Consider the following 17,860-nt stretch of genomic DNA (forward strand, 5'->3'; position numbering starts at 1 on the left):
AATAATTAATTACAAAATTAAAAATTAAAAAATCTTCGTTTTCGATTTCGTTTTCCGTCCCTATTTAAATTCCATTATACGTTTTCTTCTGTTTTCTTTTTTTTTTTCTTCCCCCCTTTTTCCATTTCTACTTTCACTTTTTCCTTGACAGATCCTCGACGTGAGGAGCCAGAATCAAATTCCAGGTAAATTTATTTTTTTGCCTTTTTTTTTTACTCTTTTTTAAACCGAATGAGTCTCTTTTTCTTCTTTGTGAATGTAAAAATAATTTCCTGCAAAATTTTCCTTTTCTGATGCTCTAATGGCCCCCTCTGAGGATTGATGAATCCAAGGATTGAATTGAAATTCATGAGATTTCCCATTGGAAAGAATCGTATAGGAAAATCTTAATTCATTTTCCGGGATTTTTTTTTTGTTTCTGTTTTCTGCTTCTATTTTCTTGGCAGCCAAACAGGATCTATCTCAGTTTTCCATTTTTATTTTATGCCTACGATGGTGACTGGCTTTTATGATCGGTTTAGCGTGATTGCTTGTCGAAACTTGAAATTAACCGTTTTCTCCTTTTGTAATTTTAATTTCCATGTTATTCATCTTTCAATCTCGTTTCAATTCATTCACAATGTAATAACTAATATGAATGAAAATCCCTTATTAAAAATACATTTGAATGGTACATTAATTATCTGTCATCTACACAATTATTAAGCTAAAAAAATGTTAAGATTAACAAACGAACTTATTAGGAATAGATTTGAAAAGTTGCACCATGTGACTCAAATTTCTAATTCGAACTCTAAAAAACTTGATTTGACCCAAAAAAAAAAGTGCATTTTTGGTTCGTGAATTGCCCAAATTTATGTGATGTCTCTGCTTGTATCGTTTATGATTTGCCATTTAACCTTGTTTTCCCCTTTTAATGAATCTTGTTTCTATATCAAAGAATAAAAAACTTTAGTATCATATTTAATGCTTATTTTTTTGTTGTGGACCCATGTTATGCATGGGTGTGGAAAGTGGTTTGGTATGTTTTAGGTAGGTTATTGAATTATGCTTATTAGGAAAGAGAAAATTTGAATTTTGTGTGTGTGTTGTTGTTAGGAGGCTAAGGGAACACACTATATCTAGAAAAAGTAGTATTAATTAATAAAATATATGACATGGGTCTCTTGATTTAAAAAACAGAAAAAAGAAATCTTTTTGTGTGTGGTGAGGAAGATGGACAGGCCGGCTCTAGCAGTAAGTTAAGAGGACAATGAAAAACAATGCATCAAATAACTCATTATAACGAGTTTTTATTGTGAAGATGAATTCATTCTTCAAAGTTGAAGGACTTGTTAGATTACATAAAAATTCGTAGACTAATCTTATAATTTAACTTATTCTCTTTTAGTTATGATGAATTTAGTTTCTTTTGACAATATATTGAGAAAAAAGGATGAAATTGATAAACCAATATGCTAATTGTTATTGAATATTAGGTTGTGTTTTTTAAGGGATGGTGAAAAATCGCTTGAGAAGAGGATTAACAGAGTCCAACGGGATTGATTTAGAAACAGATGAAATTGCCGAACAGCAGAAGATGAGTAGAGCGGGTAAGTTTCTACAGCACTATTTTAAATGACTTGTTTAGATTTTAAAATTGATTTATAATAATAAAATGAAATTGAACATTCTTTTATAATCACAAATTTATAAATAGTTTTAAATTATTAGTTGTCTTTTTTACAAAGTAGAAGTAGGGAGATTGAAGCAACAAAAAAAAAAAAAAATCTAAAAATAGCTAGATTTTGTGACTCGAATTATCAGTTGTGGCCTGTGGGTTTCATTTGGTGTAGTTCTTCAATGCATAGATTTGTTCCATTTTCTTTCAAAAAGAAAAGAAAAAATTTGCTCCATTTTCAGAAATGGAACAAAAGATGACGAGAATCTTGAAGCTAGTGAAGAACAAAGACCAAGGGAAAAGAGGAGGGATGCCAAGGGACTCGAAGAAGGAGACGGAAGTTGTTGGTCTCGTTGAAGATCTATACAAAAATTACCAGTCAATTTATGAACAATATGGTCATCTTCGAGATGATAAAGAGAGAATCGCTAAATCCAGAAAGGAAAAGGACAAGGAAGATGTCTCTTCTTCATCTTCAAGCTCCATCTCCGACTCCGATTTGGAATACTATTCATCGGAGGAAATTAACAGCAGTAGCCATCATTTACAGAATGATCAGTCCAGCAACTTGCATGTTCAGATTCAAACTAATGAACTGGAAAAACAAATTGTACTGAAGAATGAAGCATTGGCTAAGGTTGATACTCTGCACCGGGAACTAGACTGCTTACGCAACCAGAAACGTGAATTAGAAAATAGAAAAAACCATGAGATATCTGAGAATATGATTGTAATAAGAAATTTGACAGAAGAATTGGCGGAAAAGATTGAAGTTGAACAGAGGATTCTGGAAGAGAAAGAGAGAGTTCTTGTTCGGATTAGGGACCTGGAAATGGAAGTAGACACTCTGCATTTCCGAAGAAGGGAAATAGAAGAACAGAACATTCGGATGAGGTCCGAAAATCAGTGGCTGAACACCAAAAATTCCGAACTGGAAATGGCATTGACGAGTAAGGAGACGGAAGCTTCGTCTCAGATGATCGCCTTGATGGAGCAAGTAAAGAATCTGAATCAGAAAATGGATTCATTGCAGGCTGATAAAAGCCAGTTAGGGCACGAAATGGAGCGAAACAAACAAGAATTCTCCCACCGCTTCTCCGAATTAGAGGCAGAAAAGAACCAATTGAAAAGCAAAATCGTAGATCAGGAAAGAACTCTGAAAGAAAAGGACGAAATCATCACTTCATTCAACGAGAAATACAAGCAAGGGAGAAGCTGCTTACCGGACGCCGCTCCAAGCCTGATAGGCGCAGAGAGGAAGATGGAAGAATTAGCAGAAGAGCTCCGCAGCGGCCTGGAAGACAAAATCCGTCTGTTGTCGCAGAGGATACTGGTGGCAGAGCAACTACACAACGAAAGCAGAGAAAATTACAGAGCCAGAAACAAGAGGTACGAGCAAGAGAAGAGACAACTAGAACAGAAAATTGGAAATCACGAAGCGGAACTGATGAAAATCAGCAACATGAACGAATTCGGAATGGACAGAATGGCAAGAAAATTCGAAGAAGAGAGTGCGAAGCTTCTAAATCACATATTATGGATCACAAAGGAGATGACGTTCGCGAAATACTGGGTTAGAACGAGAAACAATGAGTTAAAACAACTGAAAACGAATTTAACTCGATTCGTTGCACAAATGGAAGAAAAAGAAGAACAGGAGTTCTTGCTGAGGGAGAAATTATGGAATCTAGAAGCGAAAATAAGCAAAGAAGGAGGAGAGAAATTGAACCTGATAAGAACCCTAGGGCAATTCGAGAAGAAGATGGCGAAAATGGAGAACATCCTGAAGGAGAAAGACGAAGAAGTCTTCAGACTTGCAGAAGAAAAGAGAGAAGTGATTCGGCAGCTCTGCGTCGTGATTGATCACCATCGCAGCCGCTATGATCATCTCAAGGACGTCATGCTCGGGAAGAACAGGAACAGAAGAATGATTTGATTTTTGTTATAATCATAATTCATAACCTAACTTTTTCTTTCTTCATTTTCTCGGAAAATTTTGAGAGATGTAAAAGTAAAGCAAATATTCTTTTTGTCTTTTGATAAATTTTCAATAGAAAATTTCGATTTTGAATTCAAATTTTACATTATACGATTAAATTGGAGTCATGTACCTTTTTCTTTAAATTTCAGCAACAAATCAATGATGAATAATTGAGACATGTACGATCTTAGAACATATATTCCATAAAAAATTTATCTTCCAATAAACTGGGTTTTTTTAAATATCAAGATGAAAAGAAATCACATGCCAAACAAGACGACGCACAAATATTTTTTAAGTTAAAGAATTACATAAATTAAATGATACATTACATCAGTTAGTCCTTTTTTTTTTTTTTGAAAAAATTACATCAGTTAGCTGACATATTAATAATTTAGGTCTTTCAATAGTATTTTGTATTTTTGTTATTATTATTATATTTTTAGAATAAACTTGTATACTGTTTTTCAAATATACTTTTTAGGAACTTTTTTTTTAATTTCATTCAAGATTTAAGAGACAATTCTTCAAAACGAGCTTGTTTTATTATATTTGTTTAGTTTTTCTTTTTTAATTTTATTATCTAATTTTTAAGAGTATTTTTAGAATTCAAAAGCTATATAAAACAATTTAGGTCCATCTATAATGATTTACTGATCTCTATAAAAATATAGAGGTATATTTACCTAAATAGTACAAAATAAATATTTAATTTGAAACGTAAAAAAATTGAAATTTTACAAAAACACCATAATTCAAATCAAACTCAAATTCAAATGTAATATAAAACACAATTAAAAAATAGTCACACTTGGTGTACCCAAATTGGGTTGGGTGGGGTTGGTTAGAGGTTTTTAAAATTCGGGTCGGTCACTTCTCTTGTCCAAGGGAACTGAATCAAGTGGCAAGTCTAACCCTTATATTTTTAGGTTGGATTAGGTTTGTTCCAAATTGCAAAATTCGTAGATTTTTCTAATATTTATAATTATCTATATCTTATCCACAACGCATAATACCAAAATTTTCATAAAACAATTACCTCATGGCTCAGGCAATTGGTGGCTAGAATTGGCGGAGACGGTGACAAAAGATGGATGGATGGCGCTGGAGGAAATTTAAAATTAGAGTGACTAAAAAAAGGGATGAGGCTGAACTTTATTTTTACAAATCAATGAACGACCTAACCAAATTGATCGATTCTTAAAAATCATAATTTATCATAGTACTACACGGTTCCACTCTGCAAGAATATTGAATCATTCTCTTGAAACTCGCTTGCTCCGAAATGACCTAACTGTTGTATATATAGTAAAGTGATACGTAGGATCCTCGTAAAATATATATTTTTTTCAATTAAATTATTAATTTATAAATAGTAGTTCCTCACCTGTAATGTCAAATTGACATGAAAAAAAAAAAAGAGAGTTGTTCTCCCGAATTTTTTGTTGAGCCTTTACTCACACTTTGTTATATTTGAAAAAGAATAAAAAAGCTGTGACATTTTTTCAAATACATATTTAATTTATTTTATGCAGTGATATTTATCAAAATTAAAAATAAGATCATATTTTTTGGTTCATAATTTCCTTCTAATAAATAAAACTAATGAAAATTTTGTTATTTATTTTAATATTATTTTTTTTTAAAAGCACATTTAAAATCTTTAACATTTTTTAATTATATATGAAACTGTTTTTTAAATCTTTTAAATTTGGTTGGTATTTAATCTCAAAAGAAATTGGTAGGTATTTTAAAAACATTTAAAACTACGTCACACAAACATATAGTTTTTTTTCCGTTGATAAATATGATTTTTAAAAATAAAATAATTATCACATTGTTATGAAACAATCCTATCAAATAGATTCAAACTCACAACATCTTGATTAGAAGTGGGAGGTGGAGGTATATGCCAATTAGAGTTGAGTTATACCGTCTTTAACAATAAATTCAGCAAATTAAGAACAACTTTGATTAAAAAAAAATAAGAACAACTAACACACAATCAATTGGTAAAAAACAATAAGGTGAAAAATATCCAAAATATTAGTACAACTAACAAAGAAATTTGTCAATGATTTTTACCTAATAATATATAATGATACACTCACATCAAAGTAGATAAAACAACGTTCTTTATAAAAAGTAATGGTTCATCCTTGAATTTTTAATTGTAATAATTTAGGCCGTATACTTTCATATTGACAACAATTTAGTACTTATAGTTAAAAATTTGTAACAATTTAATCCATATTATGAAAATTCTTATCAAAATTAAGCGTCAATTTTCATCATATAACGATTCAATTTTTGTAATTTATAATTAATTTGATCTTTCATCGGTTTATCGATTTATATATATAAAAATTTAACAAAAAAAAAATCACAATAAAGACTAAATCATTACAAACTTTAAACTCGATCAAGCACAAAATTATTACATGCTAAATTTCAATTAGGATTAAATTATATCAATTTAAGAGTATATAGATTAAATAATTACTTTTAAAAGTTTGACTAACCGTTACTCCAACTAATCTACATTGATCAAATTTATTTTTAACTTTTTATTTTAAAAGATATAAGAAAATAACAACATAATTCATTTTGTATGGAATTAGAGGATCTTGGCAAGAATAGCATGGATGAGTGGAGTCAAAGTAATGGTTCACTACGAGTCAAAAGGAGCCTTCAATCATATTTAATGATTATACCATTTATTCTCTTTCTTTAGACATCCCACACCTTTTTGTTTTCAAATTAAACACATATGTAGGGGGAAACTGGAAATAAAAACAAAAAATAAGGGGGAAAAAACAAAAATGAGTTTGAAAAAAAAACCACCAAATAAATTTGTAATTTCGATCAAGAAAATGTAGAAGAAAACTACATTTCATAAATCATAATAAAGTTCAAAAATTAATATTTTTGAAGCATCCTACTGTAGGTTATTGGATTAAAAAATGAAGATTTATAATGGTTTGCTATATTCGTGAATATAGCAACAACTAATTTTAAATTTTGAAAATTGACAAAATATTTGAAATCTTATTTTTTTTTCTTGTTTTGTTTATTCTAATTTTACCCTTCTCGTAAGGTATTTCAATTCTTGATATACTATTAGTTGATATATATATATATATATATGTTGTTCATACTAGGATGAATTTAGCTGTGACTGATACAACTAGTATATGGTACATAAAATTATAGCAGTTTGAAGTATATTGCTGATATACTTCGTATAATGTATATTAGTTATATAATTGATATATTATATATGAAGTATATCAATAATGTAGATTTGATATGCCTTGATGTATTTCAATACGAAGTATATCAGTGATAAAACATATAATACTAGTGATATACTTCATACAAAGTATATGGCTTGCGATAAAAAAAAATTGATATACCTTGATGTACTACATATTAGGTATATCAATTATAACTGATTTATCTTTATACGAAATACATTAATTATAACTGTATTGGTTTAGTATTATTTGAGGGCAATTGGACTTTTTCAATACTATGCATGAGTTGGACCTTCAAATTTTACCATTTTTGCAACCTCACTTTAAAAAAGTAGTGCAATGGAAAAGGTAGCAAAAAAATAAAAATAATAAGAATTGCAAAAGTAGCAAGTAGTAACCCTGCTCAATTTTACAAAAATAACAAAATCTCGAGGTTCAATCCACGCATAAGATATACTTAATATTCCTAACGAAACAATGATATAACTAAAAAACTGATCAAATTTCAAATATTTACCATCTTTATATAATCTACAAATTGTTGCTATATTTACAAATATGACAAATATTTTAGCTACCAATTACAAATTTTCTTTAAAAAGAAACGGACTCATAAACACTTCATTGGTCATGTAAGAAAAAAAAGCATTTTATTGGTTATTAAAATAGCTAGTAACAAAAAATCGATATTAGCAAAGCAGCCAAAGGAAACAGAAGAGGAGATGGAATGAACATTTTCCCTACGAACAATCCATCACCATTTCATTTTCATGAATATTATTCACAAAGACATGGTTAGAATATTGAAATTTTATTTTTAAAAACCATAATAAAAATGAGAACGCAAGTTAAAATTGAAAAAAAAAAAAACAAACAAAATGATGGCAACCTACAACTACATTAGTCACCCGAGTTTCATGAAATTTTTTTATTATTATTTTATTTTTGGAGAAAATTTTGAAACAGTTGGGTGTTCTAAATTCGTTCATATGGTTGAGTTTCATCAATTCGACTTTGTGATTTATGCTGCTTTTGCTTAGCGATGTTAGACATATTTCTTCTTTAAACTGGAAGGACTCTATAAACAATTTTATTTATTAATATGTTGATCTCCACCTCCTTTTTCTCTTTCCTTTTATATTTTTCGTTTTGAAACTTGCATCAACCGAAATTGAACAAGAATTCCAACAACTAAATATTTATGGAGATTTATGTTTTAAAAACTCCAATCACAAATTACATTATAGATTGTTCGAACTTAATTTGGTTGATTTCACAAGTTTTTACCATTTCAGCCGGTAAGAAGATAAAATTAAAAGAATCAAGTATAATTTTGATAATATTAAAATTAGTACCAAAATTTGTTGTGAATTTGAGTTCAACTGATTCCCGTAATTAAAAGAAAAAGAGCGGGAAAGACCAAAACTAAACTACAGTTCAAACGATTTTTCGCGTATTTTCGTCAATGTCTCACGATTGGGAAAAACGTTTGTCTAGTTAGGTGGACGACGAAAAGTTGAAATTGGCCCCGAGATAAACGGCTCGCAAACACAGCGAAGATTAAAATCTCAGTGGCAACTCCGTGATTATTTCATACTATAAAGGGTAAATATATTCGGTAAGCTCCAAAGATTCCATCCCCTGAAAATTTTGAAGCTGCAAATGCTGGGCGCTTTAATCCAAACATAACCATTTTCTCTTCCATTACATTTTCAATTCAGTTCCCATTTTCCGTTAATCTCCCTCTCTATCATCTCTCTGTCTCTTCCTGTCTCGCTTCCTCTTGCTGGTTTTGGTTTCTTTTATCTACCTTCTTGCTCTGATTCTAAGGTAATTTTTCTAATCTTCTTTGAATTCGATTGTTCATATTCTACCGGAGTCTTATCTTCTGATTTCTTTCAAAATTTGGCCGCTAACTTGATGCTGGAGTTCAATTGAACGTGTAATTTGCTGCTGTTTCGTCTCTTTACGCATCAGATCGTCGTGTTTGGATCAAAATAAATGATATGTCGAGCTCGAAATAGTTTTGGACGATTCTTGCTTTTGAATGTTTGGTTGATTAATTTGATTGGATCTTCTGTGAGTTTAAATTGTTTTAATCGTGTTGAAGCTATTGCTGCCCCTATTTCCAAGTGAATCTGATTGTGCGAGAATTTTTATGATCTATTTCGATGTATATCCCGATCATTGAGAATGAACTCCTATTTTGGTTGCAAGTTGCTACAATTGATTGGAGTTTGTGCTTGTTTTCCTCTGTTATTGATTCTTGTTTCTCGCAGTCTAGGTTCCGGATCCAGATATCAGTGTTGGTTGAAGCTCGACGAGGAAGACGGAGGAAAGTAAAGTGAATTTCCAGGTGAGTAACAACTAAGAAGACGATCGCAAATTTTGTCTTTATTGGAAACTAATTCATTTTTCTGCCCCTATCTCTCTTTTTTATAATTAATTTATTTTTTTCCTTACTTCGTCGATTAAAAAAAAACTTTAATTGGTATATAGATTTCAAATTGGTGATAATGATGTAGTCGTTTTGTGGCAGAACCAACAAAAAGAAACAGCTCATCTTTTCCAATATGATAGCTGTCTTTTCTAAAATCTATGCCCTGAGGTCAGTTTTGTAATTGCAGAAATTAGGCGCCTTTTAGAAATTGGCGTAAGCAGCTTACGCTATTGTGCGCAGTTCGATTACATTAGCCATTAGAGTCTCCATTAAGAAAATTGAAATGTGCATTATGTTACTTTCCTATTTTCATCCGTATTCTAATCGATACAGACTTGGATGAACAATGCCATTTGTAGGTATGCTTGAATATATTGTTGAACTGTCAACTGGAAAGTCTCTCAATAAGTTGAATATAACCCAAATATAACCCAGCAATAAAGTATTGATAAAATTTTGTTTGAGTATAGTTTAATTAGTTCAAGTATATATGATTGATGAAAATGTTAAAAGGGTGGAACCCTAACTTATCTATTGTTGAACTAAAAGAAATATTTGATAATCTTTTCTTTAGGTCTAGGGTTAAAAATTCAACCTTACATTATTATATTTTGAAAAAATAAAAATAAAATTTAAATTATAAATTTAGTCTCTAAACTTTTAGGGTTGTGTGTGATAAGTATTTAACCTTTTAAGTTTGTGGCAATTACAAATGTAACGTGTTGAAATTATTTGGACTTCCGGTTTCTTTGTAGTCTAAATTGTCCAATAATTTATTGAACTTTTTAATTTTCTTAAAAATTTTATTTGAAAAGTGTCTAATAAATTCCTCAACTTTTTTCCGTGTTGTGTTTAATAAGTTCCTCAACTTTGAAATTTGGATATATTTTTTTTAAATTTACACAAAATTCAATTTTACATTTATTAATTAAAAAGATATATAATAGGCTTAGGCTATAGATTTGTTGGACACAAAAATTAAAAATTTATAAACCTATTTGGATACCATCTTATTTTTTGAAACTGAAACAGATGGGCTTTGTCTAAAGAACCATGGATATAGCTTGGCCGTAAAAATCATTGTATAGGTCTATTCTATCTAACGTTGAACCAAAAAAAAAAAAAAAGAACGACGATTATTTTCAATTAAGAATCACATTTTTATAAAGCCTCGACCAATCTGGATCTTTAGAAAATGTCGATAAGAGATTATTTCATGATAATGTCTTTGAATTCTATGTCAATTACAGTCCAGAAAAGTGGTATCTTTCCACCTCCTCTGTTCAGAGACATCTATAAGGATTTACCTGCGTGGCATATGCGTACATCAATTTTATCCCTAAATGTTCTTTAATGGTATAAAGATAAATACATGAGTAACTTGAATTTTGTTTTTCAGTCATGGACTCCTCCTGAACGTCCATGTCCTAATGTGCCCTTGCTAGGGGAAATTGATATTCCCAGGAGATGACAAAACATCGGTTCAGGAATTCTATAAAGTCTCTATTTGGGAGTCACCTTGATCCAGAAACAGAAGAACGGCTGAAAGGAAGTAAATCAGGTAATTTTTTCGTGTTTAAGAACTGCTTTAATTTTCTAATTTTTCCATGTATTAATGCAGAGGGTATCTTTCCTTTGATTTATATGGTTAATGATCTTTATAGTTCGAACATTAACAATTTTACATTTTTTATGCAGATGTCGAGGATAAAGTGAATAAAATTATAAAACTCATAAAAGATGAAGATATTGGTGTTGGAGACCACGATCAATCAGAAATTCTCAAAAAAGAAATCATTGCTGAATTAATTGAGGATTTCCATAAAGATTACCAGGAACTCTATACCCAATATGACCATCTGACTGGAGAATTGAGAAGAAATTTCCAAACAAGAAAAGAAAAGGAAAGCTCTTCATCTAGTAGCTCATCAGACTCAGATTCAGATGATTCAGACGATTCTTCAAAGGAAAAGAACAGTAAAAATGAACGACAGTTGGAGAGCGAAGTCCAAGCAGTTGTTGGTATCAAGCAGGAACTTGAAGCAGCACTTCTAGAAGTAGCGGACTTGAAAAGAAAATTGGCAACTACTATTAAAGAACACGAGTCTCTAAATTCAGAACACCTGACAGCTTTAAGTCAGATAAAAGAGGCAGATGGGATTATTAGTGATTTGAAGGTTGGAGCTGAGACTTGGGATGCTCAAAAGTCAAAATTTCTGCACGAAATTGAAGAACTGAATCTGACGTTGAAAAATGCTGGTAAGATTGAAGCTGAGTTGAACGGGAGGTTAAAAGGTATGGAAACAGAGATGACTAGTTTCATTGAAGAAAAGGAGACTGCAAGGAGGAAGATTGAAGAGGAGGAGAAACTTGTAGAGGAATTAAAGGCTTTGAGTGATCAGTTTAAGGAGAAGTTGTCAGCCACAATGGAAGAAAAGGAGACTCTAAACTTAAAACACTTGGAAGCTTTAAACAATATACAAGAAGTAGAAAAGGTAACAGGAGCCTTGAGGATTGAAGCTGAAACCTGGGGTCTTGAAAAATCTAAATTTTTGCTCGAGATTGAAGAGCTGAGTCGGAAGTTGAGTACTGCTGGTGAGATTCAATCTGAATTGAATGGAAGACTGAAAGATATCGAAATGGAGAAGGAAACCTTGATCAACGAGAAGGAGACTGCATGGAGGAAAATTGACGAGGGAGATAAAATTGTAGAAGAATTAAATGCCACAACTGACTCGTTGAAGAGACAGTTGACAGCTACAATTGAAGACAAGGAAGCTCTGAATTTAGACCATGGGACAGCTTTAAGCAAAATAAATGAAGCAGATAAGATCATAGCAGATATGAAGGCTGAAACAGAAATCTTGGGTGTTGAAAAATCTAATCTTCTCCATGAGATCGAACTTTTGAATCAGAAGTTGGTTGCTGCTGGGAAATTAGAAATGGAGCTGAGTGGAAGATTGAATGAAATGGAAAAGGAGAGAGATAAATTGATTGAGGACGGAGAGAAAAATAGAGAAGAAATGAATAGCATCACTGACAAGCTAAAGAAGCAGCTAACAACTAATCTTGAAGAAAAGGAAGCTCTGAACTTAGACCATATAACAGCTTTAAGCAAGGTAGATGAAGCAGAGAAAATCATAGCAGCTATGAAGGCTGAAGCAGAAACTTGGGGCGTTGAAAAATCTGACTTTCTTTTTAAGATTGATCAGCAGAATCAGAAGTTGAGTGTTGCTGATAATTTTGAAGCAGATGTGAATAGGAAATTGAAAGACTTGGAAATGGAAAAGGGCAAGTTGATAGAGGAGAAAGAGATTGCATTAAGGACGATTAGAGAGGGAGAAAAAATTAAAGGAGAACTAGATGGTATGGTTGACCAACTGAAGAGGCAATTGACAGCTGCAATTGAAGAAAAGGAAGCTCTGAACTTACAACATTTGACAACTGTAAGTAGGGTACAAGAGGCAGATAAGATCACAAGAGATATGAAGGTTGAAGCGGAAACCTGGGGTGTTGAAAAATCTAAATTTCTGCTTAAGATTGAAGGGCTGCATCAGAAGTTGGGTATTGCTGGAAAATTAGAAGAACAATTGAACGACAGATTGAAAGATTTGGGAGTGAAAAATGATAACTTGATCAAGGAAAAGGAAAATGCACACAGCGCGATTAAAGAGGGAGAAAAAGTTATAGAAGAATTAAATATCGTGATCGATCAGGTGAAGAGGGAGTTGGCAGCTACGATTGAAGAAAAGGAAGCTCTGAACTTGGATCATGCGACTACTTTAAGCAAGATAAGTGAAGCAGATAAGATCGTAGGAGATATGAAGATACAAGCTGAAATTTGGGGTGTAGAAAAAGCTGATCTGCTGCTCAAGATCGAAGAAATGAGTCAAAGGCTGAGCAATGCTGTTAATATAGAAGCAAAACTTAATGGAAGATTGAAAGATATTGAAATTGACAAAGATGGTTTGATCAAGGAAAAAGAGATTGCATGGAAGGAGACCGAAGAGCTTCAAAAAGTTAAAGAAGAATTAAATGTCATGGTTAATCAGCTAAATAACCAGTTAGAATCTATAATAGAAGAAAAGAAAGCTCTCAACTCAGAACATGTGATGGCCTTGAGTAAGCTTCAAGAAGCAAATAAAATCATAGAAGATTTGAAGGTTGAAGCAGAAACTTGGGGAGTGGAAAAGTCTAAGTTCTTGCTTGAAGTTGAAGGATTGAATCAGAGACTGAACTCTGCTGCTAAGTTTGAAACAGAACTTGGTGAAAGATTGAATGTTGCGGAAATTGAGAAAGACAACTTGATGAAAGAAAGAGAGACTGCTTGGAGGAGGATTGAAGAGGGAGAAAAAACTATAAAAGAATTGAAAGAGATTCATAATCAGCTCAAAGAAGAAAAGATGACCACTTGCCAAGAATTAGAAACAGTTCGAGGAGAAATTTCTGACTTGAAGCAGCAAATTCAGTCTGCAGAACAGCAGGCAGCAAGCTTAACGCATGCTCTAGAAGCTTCCAAGGAAGAAAACAGATTATTGAACTTGAAAATTGTGGAGACCACGAGTGAGATTCAATCGACTCAGAAGACGAACCAAGAACTTGTGTCTCAATTGCAGTCGTTGAAGGAGGATTTGGGTGAGATGGAAAGAGAACGTTCTAATCTAGTTGAGAAGCATGAGGTGCATGTGAATGAATCATCAACTCGCGTAAATATGCTAGAAGCACAAGTTACACGGTTGGAAACAGAATTGGAGTTGTTGCAAACAAGTGAAAAAGATTTGCTTCAAAAATTGGAGATGAAAGAAGCTGAAGCAAAACAATTAGGAGAGAAAAATATTGGACTACAGGCCCAAGTTTCAGAGATTGAAGTATTATTTAGGGAGAGAGAAAATGAACTTTCTATTCTCAGAAAGAAGCTTGAAGACAGTGAGAATCAATCCTCATGTAGCATAGCAAATTTGACTCTGGAGATCAACCGCCTGTTAGAAGAGGTGAATTCTTTACATGCTCAAAATGATGAACTACAAGAACGGATGATATGCAGGAATGAAGAAGCTTCAGAGCAAGTCAAGGGCTTAACAGATCAGGTGAATACGTTGCAGCAACAGTTGGAACTCCAACAGAGCCAAAAAGCTGAATTGGAATTGCAACTTGAGGGGAAAACTCAAATGATTTCAGAATATACAATACAGATACAAAAGTTTGATGAGGAGATAGCAAATAAGATTTCAGATCAACAGAGACTATTGAAAGAGAAAGAAGATTTAATAGTGCGAATTAACGATCTTGAATTAGCATTTGACTCCTTATGCAATGAAAAACACGAACTTGAGGAGAAACTAAAAAGTCAGATGGATGATAATAGTCAATTCAGGAAGGAAAAGTTTGAGCTGGAGAAGAGATTTTTTGAATTAGAGAGTACCTTGACAGAGAAAGAAGTTGAGCTTTCCACCCTCCATGAGAAACACAGAAATGGAGAGGCTGAAGCCTCGACCCAAAAACTAAACTTAGTGGTTCAGGTTGAAAATCTGCAAGAGAAGTTGAATTCTTTGCAGAATGAAAAGAGCGAAATTGAGTTGCGGGTTGAAAGGGAGAAACAAGAACTCTTGGATACCCTGACACAACTGGAAGAGGAGCGAGTTGAGTTAACGAGTTCGATTGCTGATCATCAGAGAAACTTGAAGGAACACGAGGATGCGTACAAGAAGCTAGAAGACGAGTATAAAGTAGTAGAAGAGCAGTTTCAAGAATGTAAGCTAAAGCTAGATAATGCAGAAATGAAGATGGCAGAAATGGCCCAAGAGTTCCATAAAAACATCAAATCAAATGAACAAGTGAAAGACGACCTGGAGCTAGAGGCTGAGGATCTAAAAAGAGATCTAGAAGTAAAAAGTGATGAGTTAAACAATCTGGTAGAAAATGTTCGCACGATCGAGGTCAAGCTTCGGTTATCAAACCAAAAGCTTCGTGTTACAGAACAGTTATTAGCTGAAAAAGAAGAGATATTTCGGAAAGCTGAACTGAAATACATAGAAGAACAGAGAATGCTTGAAGAAAAAATTTATGGATTATCTGCAACAATTGTTGCTAACAGGGAAGCACACCAAAAGACGATATCCACTGTTTCCGAAACCATTAACAGTAACCTCTCCCAACTGGAATGTGTCATCAAGAAATTCGAATTGGACTATGCAAAGTATGAGAAGTGTGTAATTGAGACATCCCACGATCTTCAGTTTGTGAAGAGTTGGGTCTCAAAGGGCATTCAAGAAACAGAGCGCCTAAAAAAGGAGGTGGCAAACCTTGTGGAACAACTTCAAGATAAGAAAGAGAAAGAATCAAGATTAATGAAACAGGTTGAGAAGTTGGAGACTAAGGCCAACAAAGAAGGATCAGAGAAGGATGGATTGGTTCAAGCAATCGCCCAACTCGAAAAGAGACAGAGAGAATTAGAGAAGATGATGGAAGAGAAGAATGAAGGGATGCTGAGTCTGAAAGAGGAGAAGAAAGAAGCGATAAGGCAACTTTGTGTGCTGATTGATTATCATCGTAGCCGCTATGATTTTCTCAAAGACGAGGTTCTAAAGCTGAATTTTAAAGGAGGCCAGAGCGTGAGATAGTAACTAGTAAGTCAATTTTCACTCCCTTTTTTGTTTTACCACGTATCTCTTTCTTCTTTTGTTTATGCCTGGTGAATTCTTTTTGGTTAAAATATATAGTAATTTCAATTTTGGTCTATTCTGAGCTGTAATTTTAAAATGGTCATTTTCATACATGTAGTTTAAAAAGTGATAGTTTTGGCGCGTGATTTTATTTTTAATCTCATTTTTCTATCACAATTTCAACACGACATTCCATCAATATATTTCTTAAAATGTAAACATTGTTTTATCCATCATGTGTAAAATTTGTGTTAAAAATTTGTAAACATTGACTAAAATAATCACTTTTTAAAAGTGTGCCGGAACCAAAATGAATATTTTCAAAATATAAGAATTAAAATGAATCAAAATTAAAAGTACAATAATCAAAATAAACCTTTTCAAATATATAGACTAAAATGAATCGAAATTAAAATTATAAAAACCAAAATAGTATTTTAATCATTCTTATTAATTACTTACATTTATTTGTTCTTTAAGTAAATTTATCATTTTTCTGGCACTTTTTCTCTCACATGTTTGTTTTTGTTCGAAAGTTTAGTTGCATGTTAGATTTTTTTAAAATTTTCTTTTAGGAGTTTATGTTTTTTTTTTTTCTAATTAGGAAATTAAGTTTCCCTTTTGATTGGCCTATGATGATGGCCTATGAATTATGTCGAGCTTTCCATCTAATCTTTGGAAGATGTCAAAGATATTTTGCATTCTTCGACTTAATGGATTGCTTGATTTTCTTTACGGTTTCTTTATAAATATTTCAGGACTCAGTCTTTTCTAGGCAATCCAACTACTTGGATATAATTTATGTGGATTAAGAGCTCACTTAAGTTCTTGAGATTTAAGTATTTAACAGAGAGTTGATTAAAAAATTTGTTTAAGATATCCCATCAATTAAATTTATTTTTTTTTGGCGAAATTAAAAAAATATATATACACCCATGGAACCTTAAATAAAGTGAAAGCAATTGGTGCTAATTACTCGATGATTAATAATTGTTTAAGTCTTCTTCTCTTAAATGTTGATGGTTTTACATTATTTAATGCCTTTATTTTTTTCCTTGTAGGTATTTTTCCTGCATAAATAAAGTGTTTTGATGCATGAAATTGCGTCGCTGGATGTGAAATTGCAATGAAACCCTACATTTTTTGGGTAATTGAGGAGATCTTTTTTGTTTTTAAAGGCAAGTTCTCTTTATTCAAAAGAGAGTTTGGCATTGTATAGCTCTAGATGTGAAATTGCGAGAAAAACTTTAATTTAATTTGAAGGCAAAATTTCTCTCGAGAGACTAGAGATGATATTTGTGTATTCTTTTTTCTTGTACATTTATCTTTGTATTATAGGATTTGTTTTAGAATTAGTTTACTTGATGTATGTTTTTAGAAATGATAAATCTCATCTATTCATGTCATTTTTTAAGTACAAATGATTATATATATCGTGCAGTAAATATATATATATATAGAAATTCTTCATAAAAATAACTTTGTAAATTCAAACAACTAAACTCTATTATCTTGGCTAGATCATTGTGTGAAAGGCGTGTTTGAGAGTGATGATAAAATGAGTAATTTTCAACAAATAAATTTAATTATAATTGATTTTTTAAAATCAATATTCAGTGACACTTAAAATTTTTTAAGTGATTTTAAACTTTCATAAAATTAAATTTTTAATTTGCCAAATATGTCAATGAGAATAAGAAAAGTGAATCTCAAACATACCCAAAATATAATAGAAGTCTCCCAACTCTTCTAAACAAAAACAATATTTCACACTAGAAAATATGGTCAAATAGTCAACAAAAAGACAAATAACAAATACAACCTCCCACATAAATTAGACTCAATAAGTTTACTTTTTTT

General features: G+C 32.0%; 2 protein-coding genes across 8 annotated transcripts; both read left to right on the forward strand.

Annotated features, from left to right (window-relative positions):
* The first annotated feature begins 191 nt into the window (after nucleotides 1–191).
* Nucleotides 192–3,800, forward strand: LOC111008310 (uncharacterized). The gene is made up of 2 exons (XM_022280966.2): nucleotides 192–1,592; nucleotides 1,903–3,800. Exons 1-2 carry the CDS (start codon nucleotides 1,496–1,498, stop codon nucleotides 3,594–3,596), a joined length of 1,791 nt encoding a protein of 596 aa, XP_022136658.1. The 5' UTR covers nucleotides 192–1,495; the 3' UTR covers nucleotides 3,597–3,800.
* A 4,754-nt stretch (nucleotides 3,801–8,554) lies between these two features.
* Nucleotides 8,555–17,406, forward strand: CIP1 (COP1-interactive protein 1). Of its 7 annotated transcripts, none has more exons than XM_022281235.2 (6): nucleotides 8,555–8,728; nucleotides 9,178–9,254; nucleotides 9,438–9,506; nucleotides 10,738–10,899; nucleotides 11,037–15,964; nucleotides 17,062–17,406. In XM_022281235.2, exons 4-5 carry the CDS (start codon nucleotides 10,806–10,808, stop codon nucleotides 15,956–15,958), a joined length of 5,016 nt encoding a protein of 1,671 aa, XP_022136927.1. In that variant the 5' UTR covers nucleotides 8,555–8,728; nucleotides 9,178–9,254; nucleotides 9,438–9,506; nucleotides 10,738–10,805; the 3' UTR covers nucleotides 15,959–15,964; nucleotides 17,062–17,406. The 7 variants fall into 7 exon arrangements, with proteins under 7 accessions (XP_022136927.1, XP_087974708.1, XP_087974709.1 ...); XM_088118582.1 differs by lacking the exon at nucleotides 9,438–9,506 and adding an exon at nucleotides 10,589–10,694 and having other exon boundaries at nucleotides 10,784–10,899; XM_088118583.1 differs by having other exon boundaries at nucleotides 9,183–9,254.
* Nucleotides 17,407–17,860: the final 454 nt, after the last annotated feature.

The sequence above is a fragment of the Momordica charantia genome (assembly GCF_013281855.1).
Source record: "Momordica charantia cultivar OHB3-1 chromosome 10 unlocalized genomic scaffold, Mcharantia_2.0 BLBB01000010.1, whole genome shotgun sequence".
Taxonomy (NCBI): Eukaryota; Viridiplantae; Streptophyta; class Magnoliopsida; order Cucurbitales; family Cucurbitaceae; genus Momordica; species Momordica charantia.